Below are 25,460 nucleotides of genomic sequence, written 5' to 3' on the forward strand. Positions count from 1 at the left end.
TCTTTTGGCAATCACATGTAATTAAATGGCGGTGGCTTGAGTTGCTTTTTCTCCTCTACTAGTGGAATTTTTCACTGCGTTACAAGTTCAGTTTTTATCTGTTTATATGCGAATTATTTGCAGTTTTGCCCCAAACCAGTATCACTGAGAACAGAGACCTATCTTTTTTTTTTTTCATTGCAATTATGTTCCTAGAGGGTAGATATCCATGTTTTTAAAAATATTTTTCACTCATCATAGCTTAAGGATTTGTGGTTGTTTTTCTCTTTTAATATAATGTGAGATTATTCCATCTTTTTCTATTAGCATAACATTTATAAGTTCTGCTTCATTTTTCACTTGGTTTCTCAGGTAATTTCTTCCTTTAGGCAGCACGAAAAAAAAACAACCTAAGAAACATATAACCCACTGAGCAATGAAAGGAACAAAAGCAGGAAAAGTCAGTCCAGTTCGTTTCACTTAAACTTCGTAAAGTGAATGGGATCACCTTGGGGCTAACATCCCAGAGGCAGTTGTATGCAATTTATGCAATTAAGACAGAAAAGTCAATCTGCTGTAAAGATCTACAGAGCCCTCAAATACTCGAAGATTCTTTAATACAAGATAAAACTGTTGTGCCATGGACTGAACCTCTGGGGGGAAAAAAAAAAAAAGCCTACAAACCCCAAACTAGTACGTAGATAAACTGAGAGGGCAAAGAAAAACAACCTTATTAATTTTTTACTAAATATGATTCGAGAATTGTTGGGTAAAACAACTGATCCTAACCTCTGCTCCAGCAGAAACTTCTGTTTAAGAGTGCTGATAAATAAAAGACATAGGACCCAACTGGTTAGATTTAATACTTTCATAAATTGTGATTTTGAAGTTTATTTTTAAAACATCATTTGCTCGATTTTCAAAGAATTTAACCTAGCCCAGCATCATTCCTGAGACAAGCATGCATGGTTCCAATTTTTAACGGGAGACTTCAGCAAAATTGGACAGCAATTTGCAATTTTTTACTCATCAAGTTGTGAGTTATGTGAGGCCAAGAAACATATTTTTCTAGATTAATAGAAGGCCTGGAATGTTTTGCTTTCTAAGCTTCTTTTCCATCTTTAACTGAAGATCAAGTATTGGAAAAAAATGAATAATTCCAAAACTACAAAGAATCCTCTCCTTCCTGACTTATGAGTTAAGCCAAGCCTAAAACTCACAAGGCACAGGATTTATTAAATATACTATTCAAATAGAACATACATGCTATGAAAGCTTCCAGCCTCTTTCTGTTTGTCATCAGAACTGAATTTTTGATGGGGTAAATAGAAGAGTTTTAATTTCTGTCCTGTGGGGAGAAAAGATCATTATACAAGTATAGCCTTTACATGAATATTTCATGCTGAGTTTGAAAGAAAAAAAAGAAGTAAAGTTAAAACTTATTTAGAAAAGAAAAAGAATGGTTACTTAACCCACAGTGACTGCATTTTCAGACAACCTGCCTGTGAAGATTCTATTCTTGTTTTAGACACATCCCATACGCAAGGGAGGTGACCCTTCGGAAAGCACAACCCTAGCCTTTTCCCTCCTGGAGATGAACATGTAGCGATGGAAGGGCTGCAGCTCTTAACTCAGCTCCTTTGCCGCTACGAATTGTTGACAGGAGGTGGCAGAGGATCAAGTGAGACATTCGTCCACCCAGAAACAGAACTGCTGCAGAGCAGGAAACTTCTACAGAGGCCAGAGAGGCTCATTTTGGGGCTACGAAGTGCTAATTAGTCATTGCAGGAAAAATACTGTGAAACTGCTCTACCCAAGTGCTCACCCAACCTGAACATCAACATAATCCAAAAGCTTGTCCTGAGAAGCAACAAGAAACGCACGTGCACACAGACAGCTGAAACCTTCCAAAACTGGGCATTACCTGGACAATTTGAATTGAATACACCCCAACCTGGTCAAGTGGAGGATAAAGGGATAGGAAGCATTAATGCATTCTCCGATCTACCTAACCTGCTAAACCCCCAGAGAATCTCAGCACACATCTCAGTGACATCTGTTTGCATCCCACACACAAAAAGAAGAAGATAGTATGTCCTCACAACACTCAATGCATGTGGTCTGATTACTTAGAAATTTGAGGAGAGAAAACCAGAAAAATTTGGTACAGTAAAGAGAATGAGTTACTGCAGAAATAAGTTTTAATGGTGAAGGTTAAAGACTTGTTTTTCAAGACTTTATTTAACACTGCATTTTAATTTCAGTTTTCTCCAATCTTCCAACCATCACTATGATCACTAAGATACTATCTTCATCAACAAGATGTTAAAAATGAGCAAACTAGCCAGAGAGCATACTATAAAAGTAGGGAGTAAGATAGCTAATTACTAAGCCTCTCCTCCGGAGGCACTCAGTATCAATTGACCTTGCTGCTTGGTTTTCTCCTGGATAGCTTGAGCCTTAGGACCATTAAGGGATAGATAACAAACACATAAGCATGTTAATGTTAAAGATGCGATAGTCATATCCCTCTATGATGGCACAGCCACAACCGTCTGATATTTACATTGCTTCCCCACAGTATATGGGCTTATTCCCACGGAGACCAACATGAACATGGTCCATATAATTACTGCAGAGATCACGCACGAAGAACCACCAAGTAGGTGTTTCTGCTGTGACACTAATGACCAGCCAGTACCCTGGTAGTGCTCCTGGTCCAATGGGATAAAGTAAATGGTGCATAAGGTGTCCTGCCATGAAAAGAACAGAAAAAGTGGTCTTTTTTTCCCTGAAAAAAAGCTACTCTCTCCAGCTGAGAGTCTCTGCCCCAAGGAACAAGGGTATCCAAGACCACCAGAACACCTCTCATCCCTGGTATGTCAAGTGCAATCAATGCAAGCTCTAAATCCCAGCGTAAAACTGGTAAGGACGGGGCAAGATGACTACACCACTTATTTCATCTAACAGGAACCTGCATGTTAACTCAACGGAATCAAAATGAACATCACTATTGGCGTAGTTTGTCAAATTAATGCAATTTGTGTTTTGCACCTAATAGACAGTTCAATGGGTCAGGGAAGATAGCAAAATGTAGCAAGAAAAATCCATCAATCTTGCTATCAAAGTTTAAAAAGATTACTCTGTCCGTGACTGTCAAAATACCTCATTTTAATTCTTCAAGAAAAAACTCTAGAATAAAGGTAGCTAGGAGCACACAATAAATTCCACAGGGATGTGACGTAAAATCATGGAAAGTAGAAGGGAATGATCCCTGCAACAGACAGCAAAACGGCAAAAAGATGCCAAACCCTGCTGCTGAAAGTAATCCATGTGCTTGCATATTCCTTTCACAAACCAGGGGCGACATCTCAGCGGACAGTCACTCCAAGAATTCAGATTTACCTGATTATTTCGGGGAATCAATCACGAGAGCCCACATTTAAGGAATTCTGTGAGTGGAAGGTACAACGATATATGAGTACAGAATGGTACTTTTCTTCAGTGTGAATTATCTGGATGTGCATCTGCCTCCTTTTCTATAATTTCACTTCTTTCTTTCTTCTTCTTAAATGCATCGTCTCCGGACTCCAAATTCACAAATAAATGCTGCCCTCTCCTGGCTATTCAAACTCACCAAAACTCTATCCTTCCAAAGAAAATTTACTCATTTGGCTTTATTGTTAAATAGTGCTTATGGGGATATTTATGCTTATAAAGCGTACATATAAACAAACTGACATTACAAACAGCACAGCCAAACAAGTCAGCCAGCCTGCAGTTAAAACAAGAGCGTGCAACATAGAAGTTGAGATTCAGCAGGGTCCAGTGCTTGTAACTCTCCTCACAGCCTGCCATTTTGATAAATCCTAGATTAAAACACACTCAAAATATCAGGATAGCTTTGCAGCTGAGATGATAGAACAATATGCTTCCTGTTTAAGAAATAATTTTTAATGCCCAAGGTTGTGTATAAACTGTTGCCCAAATAACTGCTGCCGTATTTGCCTAGAAATCACTGCACCAGCTCATTTACTTGGTAATGTGTAGCAAACTAAATGAGCCTCTCCTGATTACACATTCTTCTGCAGTATGCTTAGTAGCATTTGGTATCATATACCCAGCATGTAAATTAGTCATTCTGAAGTCAGTTCTTTTTGAATATCCAAGAATTTTTCTATTATTATTTCTGCAAGAACTTACCGATATCATACGCCATAAAATCTGAAGAAAAGCACTTTGCACCGTGGCTCATGGAGGTGTCGTTGTGCGTGTTTCCTCCAAACACCAGCATGGTTCCACTCATTATCACAGCCGTGTGCAAATAGCGAAAAAATCTACTGTCTTTAAGAACAGTCCTTCAGAAATAAAAACATATGTATTAATGAAACTGATTAGCACCTGGCAAAGACAAAACAATCCATAACTTGAAGTTGAAGAAGGGTTTGGGGGTGCAGGGAGGAGTCGGGGGGTCGTATTTAACTACTTTTCCTAATGAGGTACTTAATAACTTACTTTCCACACTGTTCAATTCCTCCTGTAATTTGATTCTCTCATCTTCCTATCCGCTTGCCAATTTATACGAGAAATATATCTATGAAAGCCTCTTCCAAAGCTATGGATCTTTAAAACATCAGTTCCTTCCCTAGGGATTATCAAGTTTGCACACCAACTGGGCTTTTGAGCACAGTCAGTTAAACCTGCTAACATGGACACTGCCTGGGAGGACTCCAATATTTCATAGTAACTCTACTTTTATAGTAACCTAAAGAGTTCTTTCAAACTGGGTATCATCTGTTGCTCGAAATAAAAAACCTATTTTAAGGAAATCTATGCAGCTGCTGATAATGGAGCCCTGCAGCTTAATACCTGCAAATCTCAATGCCTCATCCATGACTAAATCATGGGAAGCATTCATCAAACTCGTCACTGACCTCACCTTTAATCAGCGTGATTAACGGCAATGAACACAAAGGGTCGCCCTTTGTAGAATTTCCCTACTATTTTGAGAGGATAGGATTGCAGGAAAACCCCAATGGGGCCATGCGTCGCAGGCAGCAGCTGTCACCGGTTCTGCAGAACAGCAGCATCCCAAACGCAGCTTCCAGTGAAGCCCAGACTTTCAGAACAAAAATATTCAGCAAATGGTAGATCAACGACCTGGACCATGTGTTCCCAATGTACGAGCAGCAGTTTTGCAGCACGCAGGGGCTTTTCGAGCATTACTCTGTCCCCGTCAGGGTTACTGCGTTAGACTCTGAAGCTGCCAGTCGAAACACTGGAGGGAACATGGGGAGAAACACACTTGCCAAAATAAAGATCAAGGGACTGTTTTTTTGCTATTCCATGAAATCGAGAGAGAGAGAGAGGGGGGGGGGACCGAAATTACTGAAAAATAAAAAAAAAGCCAATGACACCAAAAGCAAGTCTAGATAAAGATGAGCAGACACTCCTACACGCCTCACCGCAAGGTGACTGCTCGCCTGTTTTGACAGTCCTCGTGAGACTGACAAAATGCGACGAAAGCAAGTTGGTGCTGCAAGCTGTTTGGAAAAATATTGTCACATTTGTTAAATTTTCTGCCTATTCAGCCAGATTTGCCCGCTCCATGGCTGAAGTGAAGGATTGAATGAACCAAGAAAGGAAGCGTGGTTATTACTGCATGTACAAGGGAGCAGGAAGGAAGGGCTTTTGGAAATTAGTCACTAGTTACTTTACTCACCAGTACAGACTCACAAACAGTTGTTGCAGAAATATAAGCTATTTTAAACTCTCAAAAAGAGATATTTTGACTCAAATTTACATGTGTTAATTTAAAAGGCAGTCTCCTTTTTGTCAGGAGCCTTTAAAAACAACTTTAAGAAAAACACAAAATTGAGGAAAATGTATTCACCTCTACAGCTCAAAGTTGTGAAGTTTTGCTATAGCTTTTTAATAAAACTCACCCTTGGGCAGAAACAAATCACAGAAGATTTCAGCTTAAGAAATGAATGTTTCAAGCAGTTACAGAGCCAGAAGAAAATGGGGTTATAATAGAAATTCTTTTGCGGTCTTAACTGCAGAATGAATTATCACTCACTTGACTGCAGTAACTGCACTCATATGCACAGCCTGTACTGCTGGCAAGAAAATCCCATCTTTTCAGCTTTAACACAACAATAGATTAAAATGGATTTCTGGGCTCGTTCACAGCCTTGATTATATGTGATTATATGATTCTCTATTCATAAAGGGACATAAAAATAACAGAAACAAGAGCACACTATCTATCCTGAATGCAGGTAACTACGTACTACTGTACCCTTATCAAATACCTCATCCTCTTGTCCACTACAATCAAAAATGATGGGGGGTGGTGCACAGGAAGAAAAACTACTTACCACATACGGGAATCAACTTCGTATTTGTACAAGTCATCTGCTAGCCTGTATTTGTTGGCACTGAATGCTTTGTAACCTCCATGGATATAAACTGATCTTGTATTTGGATCATAGACACTACTGTGACCATATCCTCCTTGTACCAAAGCTCCGCTCGTCTGGAGAATGTTCCATGTATTTGTGGCTGAGAAATGAAAAATGTGAGTGACAGAACATGGTTAATTTATCTCCATTAATAACTTACCAACAAATCTGGTACTGAAACAAATAGGGTTTCCCTTGACTCAGATCTAGCCACTGTATCACTTCACATCCAAAAATATTCCCCTTCAAAGGGGTTTATTGTCAAGAAGTATTGTTAAGTGTTTTTAATTAGACCAGAAACATCTCTTCTACAGTCATTTATTCTATTTTGCAGACAAGTTAAGTAAATGAGAGATAAAAAGTACAGAAATAATATACTGCATTTCAATGACATGAAAACGCCAGCACCGTGGCTTGATTTGGAATGGTACCCAAGAGCCCTTTTATTTTATATATCTATATAAAGCCAGACAGCACTGAAGCCAAGTTAAGTATGACTGTGAAGAACACTGCAGTTAAAAACTAATATGTGATTAACGGTCCTATATCCCACTCACTAAAATAACATTGGTTTGAAGCACTCTAGACATAATACAATGGCAACTGGAACAAAAATGCCAAATTACACACCAATTCTCTGTAGCAAGTGCAGAATGAAACCCTGCACAGGCTTCCTAACTCCAGGGCAGATCAGGCACACAAAAGGCAACAGAATTTTATAGTCTGTAAGATCACACATGCGCAAAACAAAACAGTAGAAAAACAAATCACTGCCTCACACATCCTGGTTTTCTCTGGCTTTCTCCGAGAGGAAGAAAGCTCGCTTGTGTGGACACCAGCGAGCAAGGCTCCAGTAGATCCTCTGGATCAGGATGACTGAAGGCCAAGGAGAACAGGTTGAAAGTGCAGACAGGGTCACTATTTTCTGACAATAACCAGCACATTCACGTTGTGAACTTCCTGTGCTTAACTATGTTCTCTACCCGGTCAGTGGAGCAAGGGACATGCCTCTGGAGAGTCACTTCAGAGCCACTAAGTTAGGCAGAAGTTCAGTTCATCTGGAGAGCTTCCTACCCTTCTCCACTGGTAATAACAGAAATCTCTGGATCCTAAAAATCAGAGTTTGGACTATGCCCAGAGATATGGGGAACAGATCATACTAGAGATATGGGAGTCCAGAAATTCATTGCCTGTTGCCCTAAGCATTCATTACTAGGGACACGGGTATTAGCTAAAGCAGATACTTGGTCTGAATTGTTACAGCCATTCTTGTATTTCCAGGATACAAAAGTAATTTTAAAGTGTTTGCTTTGTCAGAAAGAGAGAGGAAAATTAATCTAAATTGTCCCACAGTCATCCTGCTTTGTCTCTCAATTACAGCTTTTTTTGTCTTTGGGACCTATCAAGCTGTATAAAGTTGGAGGTACGTAGCTGCCTGCTCAAGTCTGTCTTTGTTTTGCTATGTGAATATGGATCATTTAAATAATTTTCAAACCAACTGTTAAAATTGAAGCAAATGGTAGGTCTGGCACAACTCACCCAGGTTGTATTCCTGGACATTGCTGATATACCCGTAAAGAGGGCAGTGCCCAAAGATGACGAGCATGACCGCGTTGCCGTCTTGCAGGGTGACAATGTGTGCCGAGTGGCCAACTACAGCGTACTGCTCCTTGGCTTTCGGCGTCGCTTGAGTCCAGCTCTGGGTGGGAATGTGGAACACCCACAGCTGGCTGGTCACGTTCCCCGTTGCATCTATTTTTCCACCATACATGTATATATCATCCTGAAAGAAGTTAGATTTAAAATGAGGCCAACAACTTCGGCATTTAGGAAACAGCTAACATGTAAGTAATGAAGTAATTATACTTCATCTTCTCTCTCAGCTGAAGTTCTTCTCTTCTCTCAAGGAGAAACACATCTCCTTCACCAGTCACATTCAATATGAAAGCAACCAGAGTTCGTACCCAAGTCTGTAATGTCAAAATACCTTCAACACATGCAATTCAGCCTACACCAGGGTACGGAGGGGAAGGGATGCATGGGGTAGGATTGACCTTCAGATGACAGACATCAAAATTTAGGTACCCGTATGCTAGCTGAGTGTCCAAATATAGATATATAAAAAATACAGTGCAGCCTGGAGAATAATTCTACTGATCAAAAGCAGGGAAGTTGTGCCTACTTTTGGGTGAGCTGACTTGCTCTCTAGATTTCACTACCTGTACTGACTAGGTCTGTTTTCACTATAAACGGAGCTCAGAGGCTCCCAAAGGCACCCAAAGTTAGGCACCTGAAGTCAGGTGACTTAATAAGCAAGCTGAACCCCTCTCATAGCTTGCAAATGCAAACAGCGGAAGAACGCTGGTAGGAAAGGCAGTTATGATGGAAGCTCCTCTGTGCTGTACACTAAAAGCTTGGTCTTCCAAGTTAACGCACTGACAAAAAAGACGAGGGCCCTTTGGAAAGAAGGGAGCCAGGATAGTTAGACAGGGTTTTATTAATCATCCTGTAAGAGCTAAGCTCCAAAACTCTATCCAATTTCCTTTGTGGGTTTTTCCAGGCATCTCAGAGTCAGTCATGAACACAACAAAGGGTGTACTGGAGCCCTATTTCCCTACTGACGAGGCAGTAACCTTGGAATGGGAAATTCTCTATTACAGCTGGTGCTTCTTGTGAAATTCCTGAGAACCACTGCCCATCACTGATGGTAAACTGTCTTATCGTACCCTGCTTTTGAACAGCTATTTGCAGAATGTGCATCGAGCCCTCGCAGGTAGGAGGGCTCTTCAGGTTCTTCAAATGTTCTGTTTGTGAATGGTGCTGCGTGGAGTTTTTCAAGTGTTTATCATTATGCTTTACACAAGCTTGCACTGTGATGAGCTAATTAACATTCCAAAACCAGAGGTCAGTAAAGGATTATCTCATTTCCTTTTCAGAGACTTTGCTGCTCTGCTCTCACGTGGCCTGCACCCACAGCAAGGCATGCAGGTGAGAAATGAGCTAAGAAAGAGTCAGATCCACTTGCCCTTTCAGATGCTGGAGGAATAGAGTCACGGGTCTACTGCAGAAGCGGAGCAGGCTCCAAAAATCCCTAATTCACCAGCTCTGCTTTGGTGCCTTGGACAACGGAGCTCATAAAAGTATTTATGTAGTCTACACAAAAGGCAGTTGAGGAACGAGCTGAACTCCTGTAAACTCTAGCCGTTGGGCATGTCTTGCAAGCACACTCAGTAAGAAGAAAATAATGGACTCACTGACCTCAGTCAGCCTTCAAATCTCTGAGAAAAGGGCAAAGAAGGAACACACAAGGAAAGGTACTACAGACTTCATAGAATACCAGTCCAAGGGTTCCCTGGAGTACACAGACTGGGCTAACCATGGACAATGAGAATCAGAAAAGCTTCTCCCAAAGCAAGACTGATCTGTGAAAATAGGCAGGTGGGGTGGAGAAGAAGGAGGAATCAGCTGGGAGGTGAGTCTGCAGCACTGAACTTACCTCATGTAATGCCAATGAATGACCATATCTCATCTCTACTGAGTTCACAGTGTTGTTCAGTGGAAGCCACTCTTCAGAAATAAGATCATACCTGTATAATAAAAATTGAATTAATTTTCTGAGAAGCAGGTATTAAAGTTAAGAAAATTATTGCTTGTCCTTTCCAGGATTTGTGGGAAATTATTTACCGAAAGTCCTACCAAGATTTCAGCCTGCACAAAGCACGCACAGACTGCTTATGGATTAAAAAATCCAGTCAAGCCTGCTCTGTTACTTAACGTCCACATATTGATTTGCTTTACCCTGAGTTTTCTTTCCCATGCAAAATGAAGAGCTAATGCATTGTCTATTAAGCTATGACAACTTAGACCACCCAAAAGAGTAGCAAAAGTTTACACTAAGCTCCAGTAAATTCCAACTACTTGATAAAAAAAACCTGCCAGAGTTTAAAAGACACTTTTTAATTATATCCCTGTCATTCAAGTATATTTTTTCTGTGAACTTGAAACAAGATAAACCCTCTGCCCTGAAAATGGCCTGTGGCTTTTTAGATAAAATGAACGAACTATACTTGCCAGGCTTACAGCCTTATAAGATAAAATCCTCTCTGAGAAAGTGTTCAATGAAGTCACAGGGTATCTGTTGAAAAATCAGGCATGACTTTGAAAGAGTAAATTGTGGATGTAATCAGCAACTACTCTAGAACTAAGTGTGCATTTTCAGCTCCTCTTTAACTTCCCCTACAAGAACTATTACCTCTGGACACGAGTACAGCACAGACAGCTCTCGCTTAGGTCCCTGAAAGTGAGGTATGCAGGTATGTCCGGGAAAAAAATCCAGCTTTTGCCTAGATCTGCCCAACTACTATCAAGCTCAAGAGGAAGCCTGAAACGTTGTTCATGGGATTTTTTTCATGGGGGATTTCCACAAGGTACACAATTATTACTTGATATCTTAGTTCCTGTTAAATCTCCTCAACTAATTGCATAAATATCATCACCCTAAATGCCACTCCCTGTTTGGCATCCCATCCATATCCCATAAACATCCACAGTAATCAGTATCTTTTAATCAAGGAGCCAAACACTCCGAAGTCACACAAATATATTGTAAGGAAGTGCTAATAACAGTGAAGCAAAACTACCCTCTTTGTATACAAGGCCAAATATAATTTAGAAGCTAGCCTAGAAAAATATAGCAAATAGTTAAATACTGTCAGAAGCAGACAAATCAAAAATTCACGGAATGTCAGGAACCTTATGCTTTTTCTTTTCCAAAATTAGCACCCCTTAGCAGCATTTTCCCACTTCTCAAACGTAAGTCTAAGTTTTTATTACTGCTGTTTTCCCCTGGAGATGGAGCGTAGGCCAAAGCACAGCATGTCAAATGGCATTTTCTAAAAATAATTCTCAAATCTACATTCCTCTACTTAGACTTTATTATCTAGGTTTATACTCACGCTAAAACCTTCTGAGAGTCGGAATGATTGAAGACATAGCCTCCAACAATCCACATTTTATTGTCATGGATTACAGTTTTGTGAGATGCTCGAGGAAGTTTTGGAAGAGAGTATTCCTCCCGGGTCCAAAAAGACTGGTTTGCAGGAACAGGAATTGAACAGCCAGGACCTGGGAAAGTAAGGTTTAAAAATTAAGCCGATTCTTTCCAAAGCCTGTATTTCAGCTAGAGGTCAATATCTTGCACCACTTGCATACCACAAAGATGGGGTATGGCCAGGTAACAGGTGGAAGCTGTGATCCTCATTTCCTTGCCCATACCAGCAATCTGTGACAGACCTGGTGTGCCGTCTCCCAAGTGTAACCACACACTTCAAATTCTAAATTGTTTTCAGAACTAAAAAGCAGTTCCAGACTAGATGAATTGAGATGCAGCAAAGCGGACACTCTGCTCTGTTCTCCCCAACTATGATTACAGGGGGGCACGGTGCAGACCTCTTCCCACTCCACACTAAGAGGGTATCTCCCAGCACTTCTCTAGTTATCATGCACCCACAGAAGCCCCAACGCAACCCACGAAAGCTTCAACAGACCTGCTCAGCAGCATGCTATAAAATCCAAAGGTCTATGGCTACCTTGCTCTCTTTTCATTCCTCTCCTTCCCAGCAATACATTTTTGTGAATTGTTTACTTCTTATTTTTTTCCTATATTTCTGCTGCTCTTAAAACCAACTTCTTCAGTGCCAGGCTTCCCTTCAGAGTTCCCTATGGAAGTGTCCATACTGTCAGTGCGCAACCAGACTCCAGAAAAGCATCACGAGGCACTGTATCGCGTAAGGGGATGTGGTCTTCGAGTCAAGTATGAGCCCTGAAGTCTATTACCTGATTTTATATGCAAGAGGCAGATATGCTAACCTCAGTACCAGGTGTATTCTCCTTAGGATGCTCATTTTCCTAACCTGGATTCTTTCCACACTGCCTAACACGCTGTCTGGTTTTCCAGCATAGCTGAGCGGTGGTAGCAGGTCCTGCCAGTGCTGTAGCTGGTTGCATTTCACATGAGACAAATTCTTGCATGTCAGTATCTCTTTGCAAAGGAAATACGTATGTTTGGTCCAAACTGTTGCTAAGATTGACATGGCTGCACAGCATAGCTGGACATTAGGATAAGGCACTTTGTGTGTTCAAACAGGTTAACTACAGCCACCAGGCTCAAATTTGCTTTAAGTGAACAGGAATGAGGTTTAAAGCTTTTATCTGATGTCTGCACACAACGGGTTGGTACTGCTTTGTACGGTAGCGTAGTTGCTTTTATAAAAGCGCTAGTTACAAATGAAGTATGATCTTTTGATATAAAAAGGTAGATACTCTGTTCCTAGTCAAAATACAGAACATTCTCAAACACTCCCTACTAAACTGCAAGAGTAATACATAGAAAATGCATCCAGGAGCTTCTCTACATTCATCAGGAGACTTACCTTGCCAGCCCGCGGAGCACAAACATGCCTTGGTATCATTAAAGTTGCAATGCCCTCTCTCAGGTGCCCCACAATCATCAGTGCAGTAGGGAATATCACAGGCTTCTCCCTTCCAGTATTTGGCACATTCGCATTCAAGAGCATTGCTGCTGTTATTGAGCCTGCATTCTCCTCGGCCGGAGCAATTATTGGGACACATATTGAAACTGCGAACATCAAGGAACAAAGGTTTGTCAGTAATGAAACAGATTCCCAAGCTGTACTTCTTATTAACGAATACAAGAGTGACGTTGAACAAGAGTTAATACGGCTGTTTGTTAACTAATACAAACCAACGAGAGCTGCTCATCTACAACTTGATGGGATGGACCTGTAGAGATTTGGTCTCTACCATCTACAGAGCTGCCTCACTTAACGAGTTAAATTTACAACTCCTCTGAAAAATTATCAATATGATTTTTAGCCATTTGTAATGCAAATGAATTGCCTTAAAATACTCAACAGTAAGTGAAGGATTTAATCAGCGCATAAGGCTTTTGTGGTGTCTGTGTAATTTATACTTAAACTACCCACAATTAGGTGCTATTCTGGGATCTGCTTACCAAGGGAACACACTTGAGATGAATCCCAAGCCAAAGATGTGCCTGTTTTGAATCATTTCTGATTTTATAATATCTGCAATGTAGGCAAAACCAGATCCACCCTTGGTGAAGATCCAGATTCATAGACCCTATTCATTTCCAGTTCTTGCCCGTGCATCAGCCAGTATAACTCACAGATGGGGATTACTACCCAATATTCTCACTGTCATGCAACAGGTGGAGTCACTGGTTCCAAGACCATAATTTCACAAGTGTTTCTGCAGTACCTAAGTCCAGTAGTAACCACAAAGACTGTTAAACTGAAAAGAAAGAAATACAATCTTTTGTCTACTCTCTTGCAAAAATGTCTGGAGGAAACTTAATGACCAGAACACACAGAAGAAACAAAACACAAAAGAGTACTTGCAAATTGTTTGAAATGATCAAGAAAGTGAAAGGTTAAAGAAATATTAAAATGTCTTAAAAGGAACTTAAAAACGGCAGGTTATTCTTTAAAAGAATGTCTCCGCGGTATTGCAATGGTGCAATACCAACAGCTTGCAGTAGATGGTATGATGGTTTATGGTATCAGCCAGATTTTGAAAATGCTACCTTATTTCAAGTAACTTTGCAAAGGCTCCTCATTTTCTTCTGGAGCTTTCAAGGGGTGCTGGATGCCCCACATTTTTCAAAGAATCCACCATATATTTATGTGCTTAATAAGGATGAAAGCACCGAGACTGGTGTTCAAAAACTAAACACCTCATTTTAAGGAAAACTTTCAGTTTTTGCAAAGAGTCAGTAGTGACCAAGGATTTTGCAGCTGATTTTTTTGAAAAAGAGGTGAGAACGTCTGCAAGTTACACCCAAATTAAAATCTGCCAGTACAGCAGAAACATAATTCGTATCTGTAGGAGCAAAAAATTCAAAGCCCATGATCCCCATCAGAAGCAAGAGATTCCATTTCTGCTAATAAGTCCACACTGAGAGCACTTACTTCAAAATAAAACCCTTCTAAAAGCAGTCGATGAATCAGGGAGTACCTCAGAACTTTTTTTAAAAAGCTTACCAATGAGGACTAAATACATGTCAGCAATTAGAAAGCACCCACCACATTTTAATATTTAAAATACAAGCCAAAGAACATAACAAAACCATTCCAGACTAAAAAGAAGCCAGATTAAGTGATTCAATCCCAGGATTGAATAAGAAAGAGCATCCCAAAGAAAACTGCTTGAGGATCCTCAACAGTAGGTACAGTTCAGTGTCCCAAGTGAAATGTATATGCTTATACAAAAGCGTGTTTGTGCAGAACTATCTCTGCAGAATGCGTAAGAGCACACACATGTACGAAATACATCAATTCTGGTTGACTGAATATGATCAAACACATCTAATAACACAAAATAAATAATATGATGCCTTTTCGAGCAAACATTTGCCCACGCTTACAATTGACAACTGAAGTCATTGTTGAGCGCATCACAGTTATTAGCCGTTGCAAGGGTATAATAAAGATAAAAATCTAAATTCACGTATCTACTCATAATTACATGCTTCAATGGCAACTGCTTATTTCAAGACAAAACTGAGAAAAGAGGAAACTTCCTTTTGCTCAACCTGCAACATCACTTTGGAGTGGGACTACTTACTTGTATGTGATGTTAAATCCTGTTAAATTATAGGCAGCATCACTAAAGAAATGCAGAAGAGCATAACCAGAAGTAGCTACAACTTCTGGTACTGTTTCATTGCTGTCTTTCTCAGGAACAATAAGACCACTGAAAAAGAAAAGAAAAAAAAAAAGAACCAGTGTTAGAAGTGAAATAAAAAGGGAGCAAAGCAACAATAGTACATGCATCAGTATTAACAAACCAATTGAAACTCAAGCTATTTATTTGTATCTATTTGAAGTATAACGAACTTGCATAAAGTAATAATCATTTTCATAGAGCAGTCTTATCAGATCGATTTCTTCAACAGAACTCCTTAAATATTCAAAAGAAAATGCCTCAACATTGTGAACATGGATACTCAACCAACGCTCAAAACAACTGCTTCTCAAAGGCCTAAGAACCCCCAAGACCCTCTCGGAAAGATAAAATCTCATTCTTGAGGGACCAGTTCAGTCAGGTCTCTTTCTTGGCTTAATTATCTGCAATACAGCGGTCATGCTACTGGCCAAGGAGTGCAGACAAATTAGGATACTGAGGCTATCGAGAGCAGCATTACTGCTGCCCTTAAGATGCGCAACTTCGGTCTAAAAGAAGGAATGGCTGCAGAAAAAAAAACCCTGACGTAATCAACTTGGCTCTTCTGAAAGATAAACGTGTATTAAAAGCATTTAACCCGAGTAAACCTGAAGCTATCTCAGATTCCAGTTATTCTTACGAAAAACCTATTTTCCTCTCCCTTGTTATTCTGCCACGATTTAAAGAGGACCCATTCCTACAAGGTGGCATGTTTGGAAACAGAAATTAGTGTGTCCCAAAAGCATAAAACTTGCTGTACTAAGTCAAACTAAAGGTTTGCTGAGCCCAGTATCTCCTCCTGACTCTGTGCTACAGCAAACGCTTGGGAAAGACTCAGACAAATAAAGCAAGTACGGAGCATTTTGGCGAGGTGTTATCCAGTTTCCAGAAATCCACGGTTCAGGTGCTTTGACCTGGAGAATGCACTCAAGTCAGGACATTTAACTAAACCATTCACCCATGCTTCTATATAATTCCTTTCTCAACCATTTACACCCTTTTCACCTGGAAGACTTGCAGCAGGGAGGTCAACAACTTAACTCCACAATGGCAGAGAAAGGACTTCTTACGCTCGCTTTACATTTGCTGCCTGATCATCCGTCACTGGTTCTTGGGTTCCTCCTCTATGAGAAATAAGTACAATCACCCTTGCTCATCACCTTCCTGCCACCCACTCTTTTATAAATCTCCATCCAACTCATCGCATCCACATTCGTTGTCTCTTCTACCCTAAAAGGCTGTTGCACTCACTAGTCCCACTTCATTCATCACTTCACATTTCGGGATGTCTCTGGCTGTTTCTCTACATCCTTCCAGATTCTACGAGATCCTCCAACCTTTTAGTTTTCCAGGGTTCGCAGAGATACAAGGACGGTGGGTAAGACTATTTACAATATTCAAGGTTGGACACAGCACAGATTTATATAACCGTTTGCCAAAACAATTGGAATAAGCTGGCAAGGAGACTGAATGTCTCTTGAAAAGAGTAACTACTACCTATTTACCTATTACATAAAATCATTTGTATCTGAAAGGGAATGTTTATTCTTCTTTTAATAGAAGTCTGACAACAACAAAACAAAGAAGTCAATTCCTCCCTCATACAAAAGATAGGCATAAATTTGAAGTCTACTGAATTTATTGTTTTAAGCCTTTATCTAAGCAAAGTGCATTGTCTACCACCACCTATTCACAGTCAGCTGTTATTTTATTGTACAGAACCATCTTTCCCCCAGCCTCAGTCCTGTTTTCAAAGGCCAAGTCAAAGCGTTTTGTCAAGCAAAGACTCCAAACCCCAGAGCAGAGCGTGTCGGGCAGGGAACCGAAGGCAGCTCTGGCCGCTCCGGGGCTGCAGCTCTCCCGGGAAAACAGCCGAGCCTGGTTTCATGCACTGCAACTTCTGAATATCCGAGGGCACCATCAACTAAAAAGCAACAATGAAAAGAATTTTTTCCCCCTGAAAAGAACTTACTTTTCCTCTTTTCAGATCTATTCAGAAGAGAAAGCAAATGCATTTGAAGACAGTTCCCTAGGACAGGATAAATGAGTTTCTACACCCAAGGAAAACACTCACAGCTATCCACAGCAACCCATTCACATTGCCTGTAAAGCACTTTTTTGTGACCTGAATTTTTCTGTCCCCACGATACAATACAATGGTGTGCTCAAAGAATAACACAGCGATCCTTTCCAAAAGCTTTTGCTATGGAAGTTGGGGGGGTTTGCACCAAGAGTAACAGATGAACGTGTTCCCTATGGCCGGCTAAGTCTGCAAACTGTACAACGGCCCTTTCTGCACAACAAGTCATATTGTGGTCAAAAAAGATCTCCTTCATCTCACCAACATGCCATAAAAATGTAGTAACCTGATCCCATGTTTTGGCTAAACAACTCCAGCACATTTGCTGATATGTAGCTCAATAAATATTTCCTTGTGAGAAAGTCAATTATTTTTTCCTCCTTCAGAGCTCAAGGATATGGGATTAAAAGGCAAAATTCACTGCCTTTTTCTCCATGGGTAAGAAGTGCCTGTTTCATTCTAAAGTTTGAGACTTCTGATCTGAACATCATCTCTCTCAAAAGACCGTCTCTCACAACACCAAAGAACAAAAAGTCTAATAAACGTCTTCTTGCTATTTGTTTCATAGTTTTCCTTTGTAATGCAAACTGTAGGACGGCATATCTCTGCCACAGGAAAACAGACATCTGAATATAATTCAGGGTAAGGCAAACTATAGCTCAGGGACGAGAGAAAATTCCTTTGTTCTGATTTATTCTTCTCTGGTCTTATTCTTGCAGTACTTACCACTGACATTACAGGGCAATCTATCAGGAAGGCCCCGGAGAGGGGAGAAAAACAGCAGCAAAGAATAAAAGTACGGAGTGAATAGCGGTAGCGAAAGATGACAAAAATCCCTGCCAATAGCCTTTCCTAATAAAAGGACTAGCACAGGACAATTATTTGTTTTCTCTTAGAAATCTCAGTTTTGGGATTTGTTTGGGAAGAATGCAAGTACCTCCATAGAGGATGCTCTCACCACATCTCCTCCTTTCTCCTTTCTTTCCATCTTTTTCTGATGACTCGTATGTAAATAACTAAAGAGGATGTTATCCCACCTACACAAGTTGAAAACAGCCTGACGAAACTTAATAGAGAGATTGTCATTTCATTCAGAGAAAGCCATGAAGAAAAGACAATGATAACGATCAGGTCCTTGAAAGGCTGAATCTCGAAAACCGTGAATAAATCAGTGTGTGTACAGTATCATTTTGAATAAATGAGCACAAACAGAATTTACATTATCTGCCAAGAAAAAAAAAAATCCAATAGGTAGAGTCAGAATGATAAAGGATTGTGCAAAACTTCCTTTAAACTACAATCCAGAATCTCTCAGAGACTCAACTCTGGCCAAGATTAGCCTATTTCACAACGTACCGCTTCTATTTCTTCTCATACGGTTTCAAAACATTTCACAATCATCACTACTCCAAAGCAAACAAATACTCCTACTCAGCTAAGCTGCCCGGTGACACTATTTCTTATAGATTGAAAGGCAAACCTCTGTTTTGCCCTGAAACAACTTCTATTTTCTGCGTGCTGGATTTGTAGAGTCAGTGGCAGAATGAAAAACAACATCCAGGAGACCCAACTTCTCTATCGCCCTGCACACACCGTCTGCCTTGCTCTCTCCCTTACACCACAGAAAAAAGGGAATTATTTAAAATGAAGGGCACCTCCTCTATTACTTTTCCTCGATTTGCTATGCAAGCGTCACGGTGAAGGTGCATTCATCATTTTCTCCTGAGACACAATCTGCCAGCGTGGCAGAGATCAAAAGCGTTAAGAAGCTCTACTGAACAGAAAACAGTCAAAAAGGAAGATGGGAGCCACAAAAAGAAGGGGTGAAAATATAGAGTACAGATCACAGAGATGTGAAAGGATAAAGATGATACTGAAAAATCAGTAGTGCATCGGCTTCTCAATCTATCGAACGCAATGCAAAACAATTCTCTTCTAATTTTTAAATACTCTGATCCATTTGGACACATATGTATGCAAAATGACACCATTTTTCCCTTATTAAAAAACAGTCTATGCACCTCACCTATACTCCCAACCACAAGACTAAAAATAAGCAAACCAAAAATAGAAACTAAGAGACTAAAAATAGATCAATGCCAAAAAAAAAAAAGGGGGTGGGAGAAGATAAGGAGACATCTCAAATTTATTTTCTTAAAGGAAAAGCCAAGATTCTCATGCAGCAAGATGACTCCCAAACACGGACTTTTAAGGAAACAAAGTAATTACAATGGTATTTATTTAAAAAAAAAAAAAAAAAAAAGACTCATTATTGAGAGCTGGCAACTCCTCAAAGTACAATTTTTATTGAAACCATCTTCCCTTGCTGCCCTACAGAGAGGCCCAGGTGGTGCAGCAGCACAGGGCAAGCCCGCCTGCCCGCAGAGCCCTCCGGATCGAGGGGGCTTGTCCCAAAAACCTCCTCGGTTCTGACACGATGCTCTTCCTTCCGGTGACAGCAGAACAAGGACAAACCATAAATACGTTAAAATGGGTCTCATGAGCCATTCGGTAATTTTTAATGATTATGTCACATGGTGAGCGTGACTGTAAAAGCTGTATTTCAAGAGAACACAGACTGAGAAGCCTCTAATGGCAAAAAAGATGTTATTTCTTTCCAGTGAAGAAATACTTTAAAAGTTTAAAAATTATTTTAGTATCTTGGGAGAGACAGATCATGGTATCTGCTTGGTGCAAGTACCTTTTCCTTTCTTAAAATATAAAGACTGTTATCATTCAATACCCATGAAGCTTGGTACGGGATACCTAAATTAATGGAAAAAAAAAAACCCTACATTTTTCACTCCATCAGAATCAGTTAAGAGAAAAGAACTGAGAAACTGAAGGACTGAATAAACTTTCTGCTCTAAACTGCCTCGATTTAACTCAGAGGATTTATCTTTTCAAAACACTACAACAGAAACTCTTTGTCCATCTTGTCAAATTGAGTTGGTGTTTTTGAAGGGGGTTACAGGTTTAGTGAACAAAAGCAATTTTGATACAATGCATTTACATTTCTCTAAGAAATCTGACTTTCTACCACAAAGACGTTTTGATTAATCAATTCTCACCCAATTCAAGGATCACCTAGTTCACCGATGGGCTCACGGAATAAATGTGAACAAAGGAACATCATGCAGTAGGTACATTTCTAGCAAAAACCCAAATACATTTGCTCCTCATCTTATACCAGTATTTTTTTTTTTAAATCTATATTCTAGAAATTATTGTGGATGCAAAGAAAACAAATTGAGCAAAATAATAAATACTTAGAGGACAGGCTGCTAGGACAAAAACTCAACCCGACTGCTCTGTGAAGTGTGTGCATGACCACCGTATTGCAACACAGTCCAGCACAGGGCTGTAATATTATATATCCCCTATCCCCTATCTCAGGACACAGAATAAAAACTGATTTGGAGGTGATGGCTGATTACGTGCTGAGTGCCAGCTCCAACAGAGGAGGGCAAGAATATTGGTAGAGAAAAACTTGGTTATGCACATGAGGGAAGGACACTCAATACATGCTTTGAAGTAAACAGAGCAATAAAACTTAAGCATTAAATAGTTCCTCCGTCTTTACGCAGAGCACGTACACCCACAGTTTGTTCTCTGCCTATACGTGCCAGAGGCGAGGACCACTTCTTCCTATAAGTCTGTATAACATCAGCTCTACGTTGATTAGATCCTCTGGATACTCTTGTAACACAAATAGTACTGACTCAACGTGGTTTGTACCTTTCCCAGTATAATTAATCCTCATTAACAACCCCCCTGCTGTTATCAGCTGATCATTTGCTCTAAGCAATATAAGACAAGTCGATCGTGAGGGGTAAGCAGGGTTTGCAGCTTAGTTCAGGAAGGGCACTGAGGACAAAGCACAAGAAAGAGAGAGCGTTTGCGTGTGCCCACGGCAGCAACAAGGGTTATGATTTCTGGTAAAGAATTGAGGGAATGGAAGGAAAAATATAGGAGGAGATAGCACTGGAGGGTCACAGAAAAAGGACATGAGGCAACAGACACAGGTTGCGACAAAGGACATTCTGATTTGATATTAGTGTAAGATTCATTTTTTATTATTATTATTATTTTTTAACATGAGGGTGGTCAAGCGCTGGACCACTAGCCCGGAGGATCACTAAGATCTCCGTCCTTCAGAGAAATTCACAACTTGACTGGGCAAAGCCTTGAGCAATGGCCTGGTCCCCCTCTGAAGCTGGCTCTGGTTTGAGTGACAGATCAGACCGGGGTCCCTTCCAACCCAACTCACCCCACGTTCTGTGCCGAGACTCAAATTTGGGTGTACAAGTGCCATATTCACCTGCAAGTAACAAAAGGAAGGTGAGCTGCTCCTGGGTTTTGAGGGGACGAGAGCTCACGTGGAGGCACCGCAGAGCAGCCAGCGCAGCGAGTGACCGTGGGGTAGCCACTGTCATCTGCCAGCACTGCCACCATGACTGACCATCCATCCATCCACCCACCCATCCATCCATCTGGCTCCTGAGAGCAACTGTGAGGCACTTCTGAGCCGTCTCACGCCCCAGCACCAAGTGCAGAGCCACGGCCAAAGGTCTTGCATAAGAACGATTGGTTTTGAAGAGGAAAACACCTCCCGCCAACCAGCACAAAATGAAAATAAAGGTGCAAAAAGCAGCTCCAGTAAATGTTTAACACAGAGCATAGTTAAAAACAAAACCAACAAAGTTCACAGATGACAAGTACAGTTTATCTGCTTCATTCCGTGCAGACAAACACGCCGGATTTCTCTTTCCTCCACATTCTTTTATTGCATTTTTGAAGCAGCACATTTACAGTCTCATGTTGCCTATGATCACAAATATAAACCAGCAGAGGTATTTTTAACCCTGCTTAATAGAAAAAAAGCTTAATGTACAGAACCAGACTGCCCCGGGGGCACTCAGACCACAAGGAGTTTAGCAAACTGTTTATGCAGACACTCGTACTGTGTAAATGTTTGCATTATGCAAATATTTACCGCAGTTAAAAACTGATAAAAATAATTTAAAGTTTCTCCGTAGTCCAGTGCTGAGGATTTCCAAGATCATCTCATATTCAGGGGAAATACCATATTGTGAACAAACATAAGCGAGCATCAGAAGGTCAAGAAAACAAGATGAGAGTAGCAAAGGAAGGGAGGGCTCAGGCAACCGCTGTAAGAAGCCAGGGAGGTAATAAAACCTGAGCTGCAGAGAGGGAGGAATTTACAGTGTTTATCAACAAACTCTGAAAATTTACAGGGTCCAATTGTACAAAGCTCAACCTTGCAAATCCCCTGGCAAGAGCGAAGAGTGAAATATGGTGATGGTTAATATTAAAATTTAAAATAAGCCAGGAAAAGAGGTAAACTATGAACACTGCTCTTGAAAAATTCTGCGTTTATTTCTGTATCAGAGAAAGGTATTTTTTTCAACAGATGCGCTCCTGCACTTCATCAAAATGAGAAGCATCTGCTATTTCCTGAACTTGGTTTACTGCACAACACAGCTCACTACTAATGAAGATGAAATTCAAATGTCATCTAAAGAAGCAATTAAAGAAATAATTGAATTTTTTTCCTACCTTAAAAATGTTATTGTATTAAGCTCACGCTTGCTTGTCCTCAGGCACAGACTTCCTAGTGATTTACAGATGATTTTAAAGTCTGAACCATAATTGTTAACGCTGTGAACTGCTTATAACCTCAATTTAAAAAGCCTATTAATTTTTGGAAAACACACAAGAAACTGCAGGCACAAATCATGATCTTTCCACTTTTTTGACAGCGTATGAAAAATTAGCTCGATTAGAGCAAAATGACTCTGAGTCAGGATGACATTTCTTCCTCTTCCTGCATATCAAGTCAGTGCATAATACCAGGAGAGCGCTTCCAGGTCGCACCTCTGGGTTTTTGGTGGTTTTTAGAAGCAAGAATGTTTCTACTTCTTGAGATGCAGTAAGAATAACATAATAATTCATTTGTGTGTCCTGTTTTGACCTCAGGTTCATCTGAAGGTTTACAAGAAGCATTCTTTCACTACAAAACAACTCTGCATTTTCACTTGAAGACCAAAAACAACAGGCGGTGGTTTTAATTTTATCAACTTTTTGATCCTATGCTGTTCTTCTCTCACAGAGATTACAAGAGTTTTTTTAGAATAAACATGAAGTATTTTTAGAACTTCATTTCACAAACGAAAGGAAGCACAGCAGAAGGTTAATTCTGGAAACAGTTAATCAGCCACTTGGAACAAGCAGAGTCCAAAGGGAACCATTAGTTTTTCCGTACACAACTTGGGATTATTTTTCTAATCTCAGCTAAAAGAATAGAAAACATAAGGTGGTGCTTGTCACTGCAAGACTAAAGTACATAAATGCACAAGTTATATTTAGGTCTCTTCGTGAAATGTCAACTGTTAACCAGCATTCACAAATTGGTCTCTCGCCACAGACAGATGAGCCAAATACCAGTCACCCATCAGAAAAACAGATTTTTTTTTTTTTTACATGTTTTTACAAGGTTGTCTGACCCATCAGTTTGCTTCTGAACATGTTCCAAAGAGTTCAAAAATTTAAAGTTTAAGGTACATAAGGATATACATAGTTCTACGAGACCTGTATGTCTCCCATGTTGATTAATTGCCTTTTGCCTTCTGCCAGCATTGACATACTATGAGTTAAACTTAAGTCATGTTCAAACCTGACAAATGGGGCAGTTTTCTACTTTCGAAGGAGCCGGTGTATCAAATCATCTCAAGTTCAACTACATAAGAGTAATTTTTTTTGTCTCTCAAATACTCAGATTTGGAAATGAAAACATGGTACTTACATGCTACAGTGTGGTAACATGATTTGTTCATTGTAAAAGCAAAAACAACTCCTTAATTGTTTATGCTGACGATGACTGCACAAAAGGACACTTGCTATATGTGCCGTACTTGCAGTATTAGATATTTAGATTACTGGAAAACATTTATACTTCATTTGATTCAGGCTCCAAGCTAAAGAAACATCATTGCATACAGTTAGGTTCTTACCAAGAGGAACTTACCTAAAGGCTGCCAGTAAGGGAGCATAAATTGAATCTCCATCATACACATACAAGTGGTCCCAACTGCACTCTGTGGCAAAGTGATTGAATCGAAGCCTGAGGATTGTGTTTGGCCTGTAAAAAAATAACAATAAATAAAAATTTGTAAACAGCCACTCGACACACATGGCAAATTCACTCCAACAAACTCCTCCGGTGTGAAGCTCTCCTCTAAACAACACTAAAACTGAATGACTTAGTATAACTGTAGATGCATCCAACATGCTGTGGCTTTCTTTTCTGGTGTGGACGCTCCCCTGGTATTAAGCAACAGATTGTTTATGGTCAGAAAAATTCTGTCCTTAAACCTTTCCCCGTCAACCAACGGCAGAAATTGAAGAGCAGGCAGAGCCAGCCCTCTGCTCTTCACCAGTACTGACTCCCCTAACGATAGGGCTTTGCAGGGGTAAGCAAGGAAAATCTACGTGGACATTACACTTGAAGAATCAGAGCCACCATCAGGGAACTAATCAGAGTTGTTCTTCTTGTTCAAGGGATTTTCTGAAGATTGATATGATTATGATGGCCTGAGGTTATTTATTTGCCCAGAAGCTGGCAGAAATCCTTCGTCTATTACTTTATGACTCGTGCAGTACAGATGGCCCTCCTGAGGGAAGCCCCTCCAAACTGGAAATCAGAAATAGGCCTCAGCGGATGCTAACCAAAGAAATTATCCATCTTGCTCTCCATCTTCTGGGAGCTGGAATAAACAGGTGAAGAGAATGCAGAGGAGATCCTTCTCCCACAGGACGGGAGGCCCTGGGGCTTTAACTTTTGCCAAAAGGAAGGTCTTCGGTTATTACTTGGATTGTCAACATGCGCTAACTACTCACTGCCCTTCATTCTTTACAAACGCTAATGAGGTTGCTTGGCTCTCTTCTGGAGAGGCATTACAAAAAATACTGGGACCAGTTAAGAATTAATGAGTTGGAAGCCCTGAGAAGAGACTTGCTGCCTTCCACGTGAATGCAGCCAGCCCAGCACACCCCAATGTTAATGCCACCTTCCAAGAGGCACGTACTCTGTTGACTTACTAAGTCAAGAGAAGATAATCAACAGGCCTGATCTTCTGAGATATATCAGCAGG

General features: G+C 40.3%; 1 protein-coding gene across 1 annotated transcript; it reads right to left on the reverse strand.

Annotated features, from left to right (window-relative positions):
* Positions 1-3,914: 3,914 nt before the first annotated feature.
* Positions 3,915-24,448, reverse strand: LOC104163573 (attractin-like; the record flags this gene model as incomplete). The annotated part of the gene is made up of 8 exons (XM_009702620.1): positions 3,915-4,337; positions 6,360-6,543; positions 7,983-8,226; positions 9,940-10,030; positions 11,399-11,567; positions 12,875-13,080; positions 15,108-15,236; positions 24,335-24,448. Coding segments are annotated over 8 exons (1,312 nt in total), but the record flags the coding sequence as incomplete, so codon positions are not given.
* Between the last annotated feature and the right edge of the window lie 1,012 nt (positions 24,449-25,460).

Source organism: Cariama cristata, unplaced genomic scaffold (genome assembly GCF_000690535.1).
Source record: "Cariama cristata isolate BGI_N322 unplaced genomic scaffold, ASM69053v1 scaffold20440, whole genome shotgun sequence".
Taxonomy (NCBI): Eukaryota; Metazoa; Chordata; class Aves; order Cariamiformes; family Cariamidae; genus Cariama; species Cariama cristata.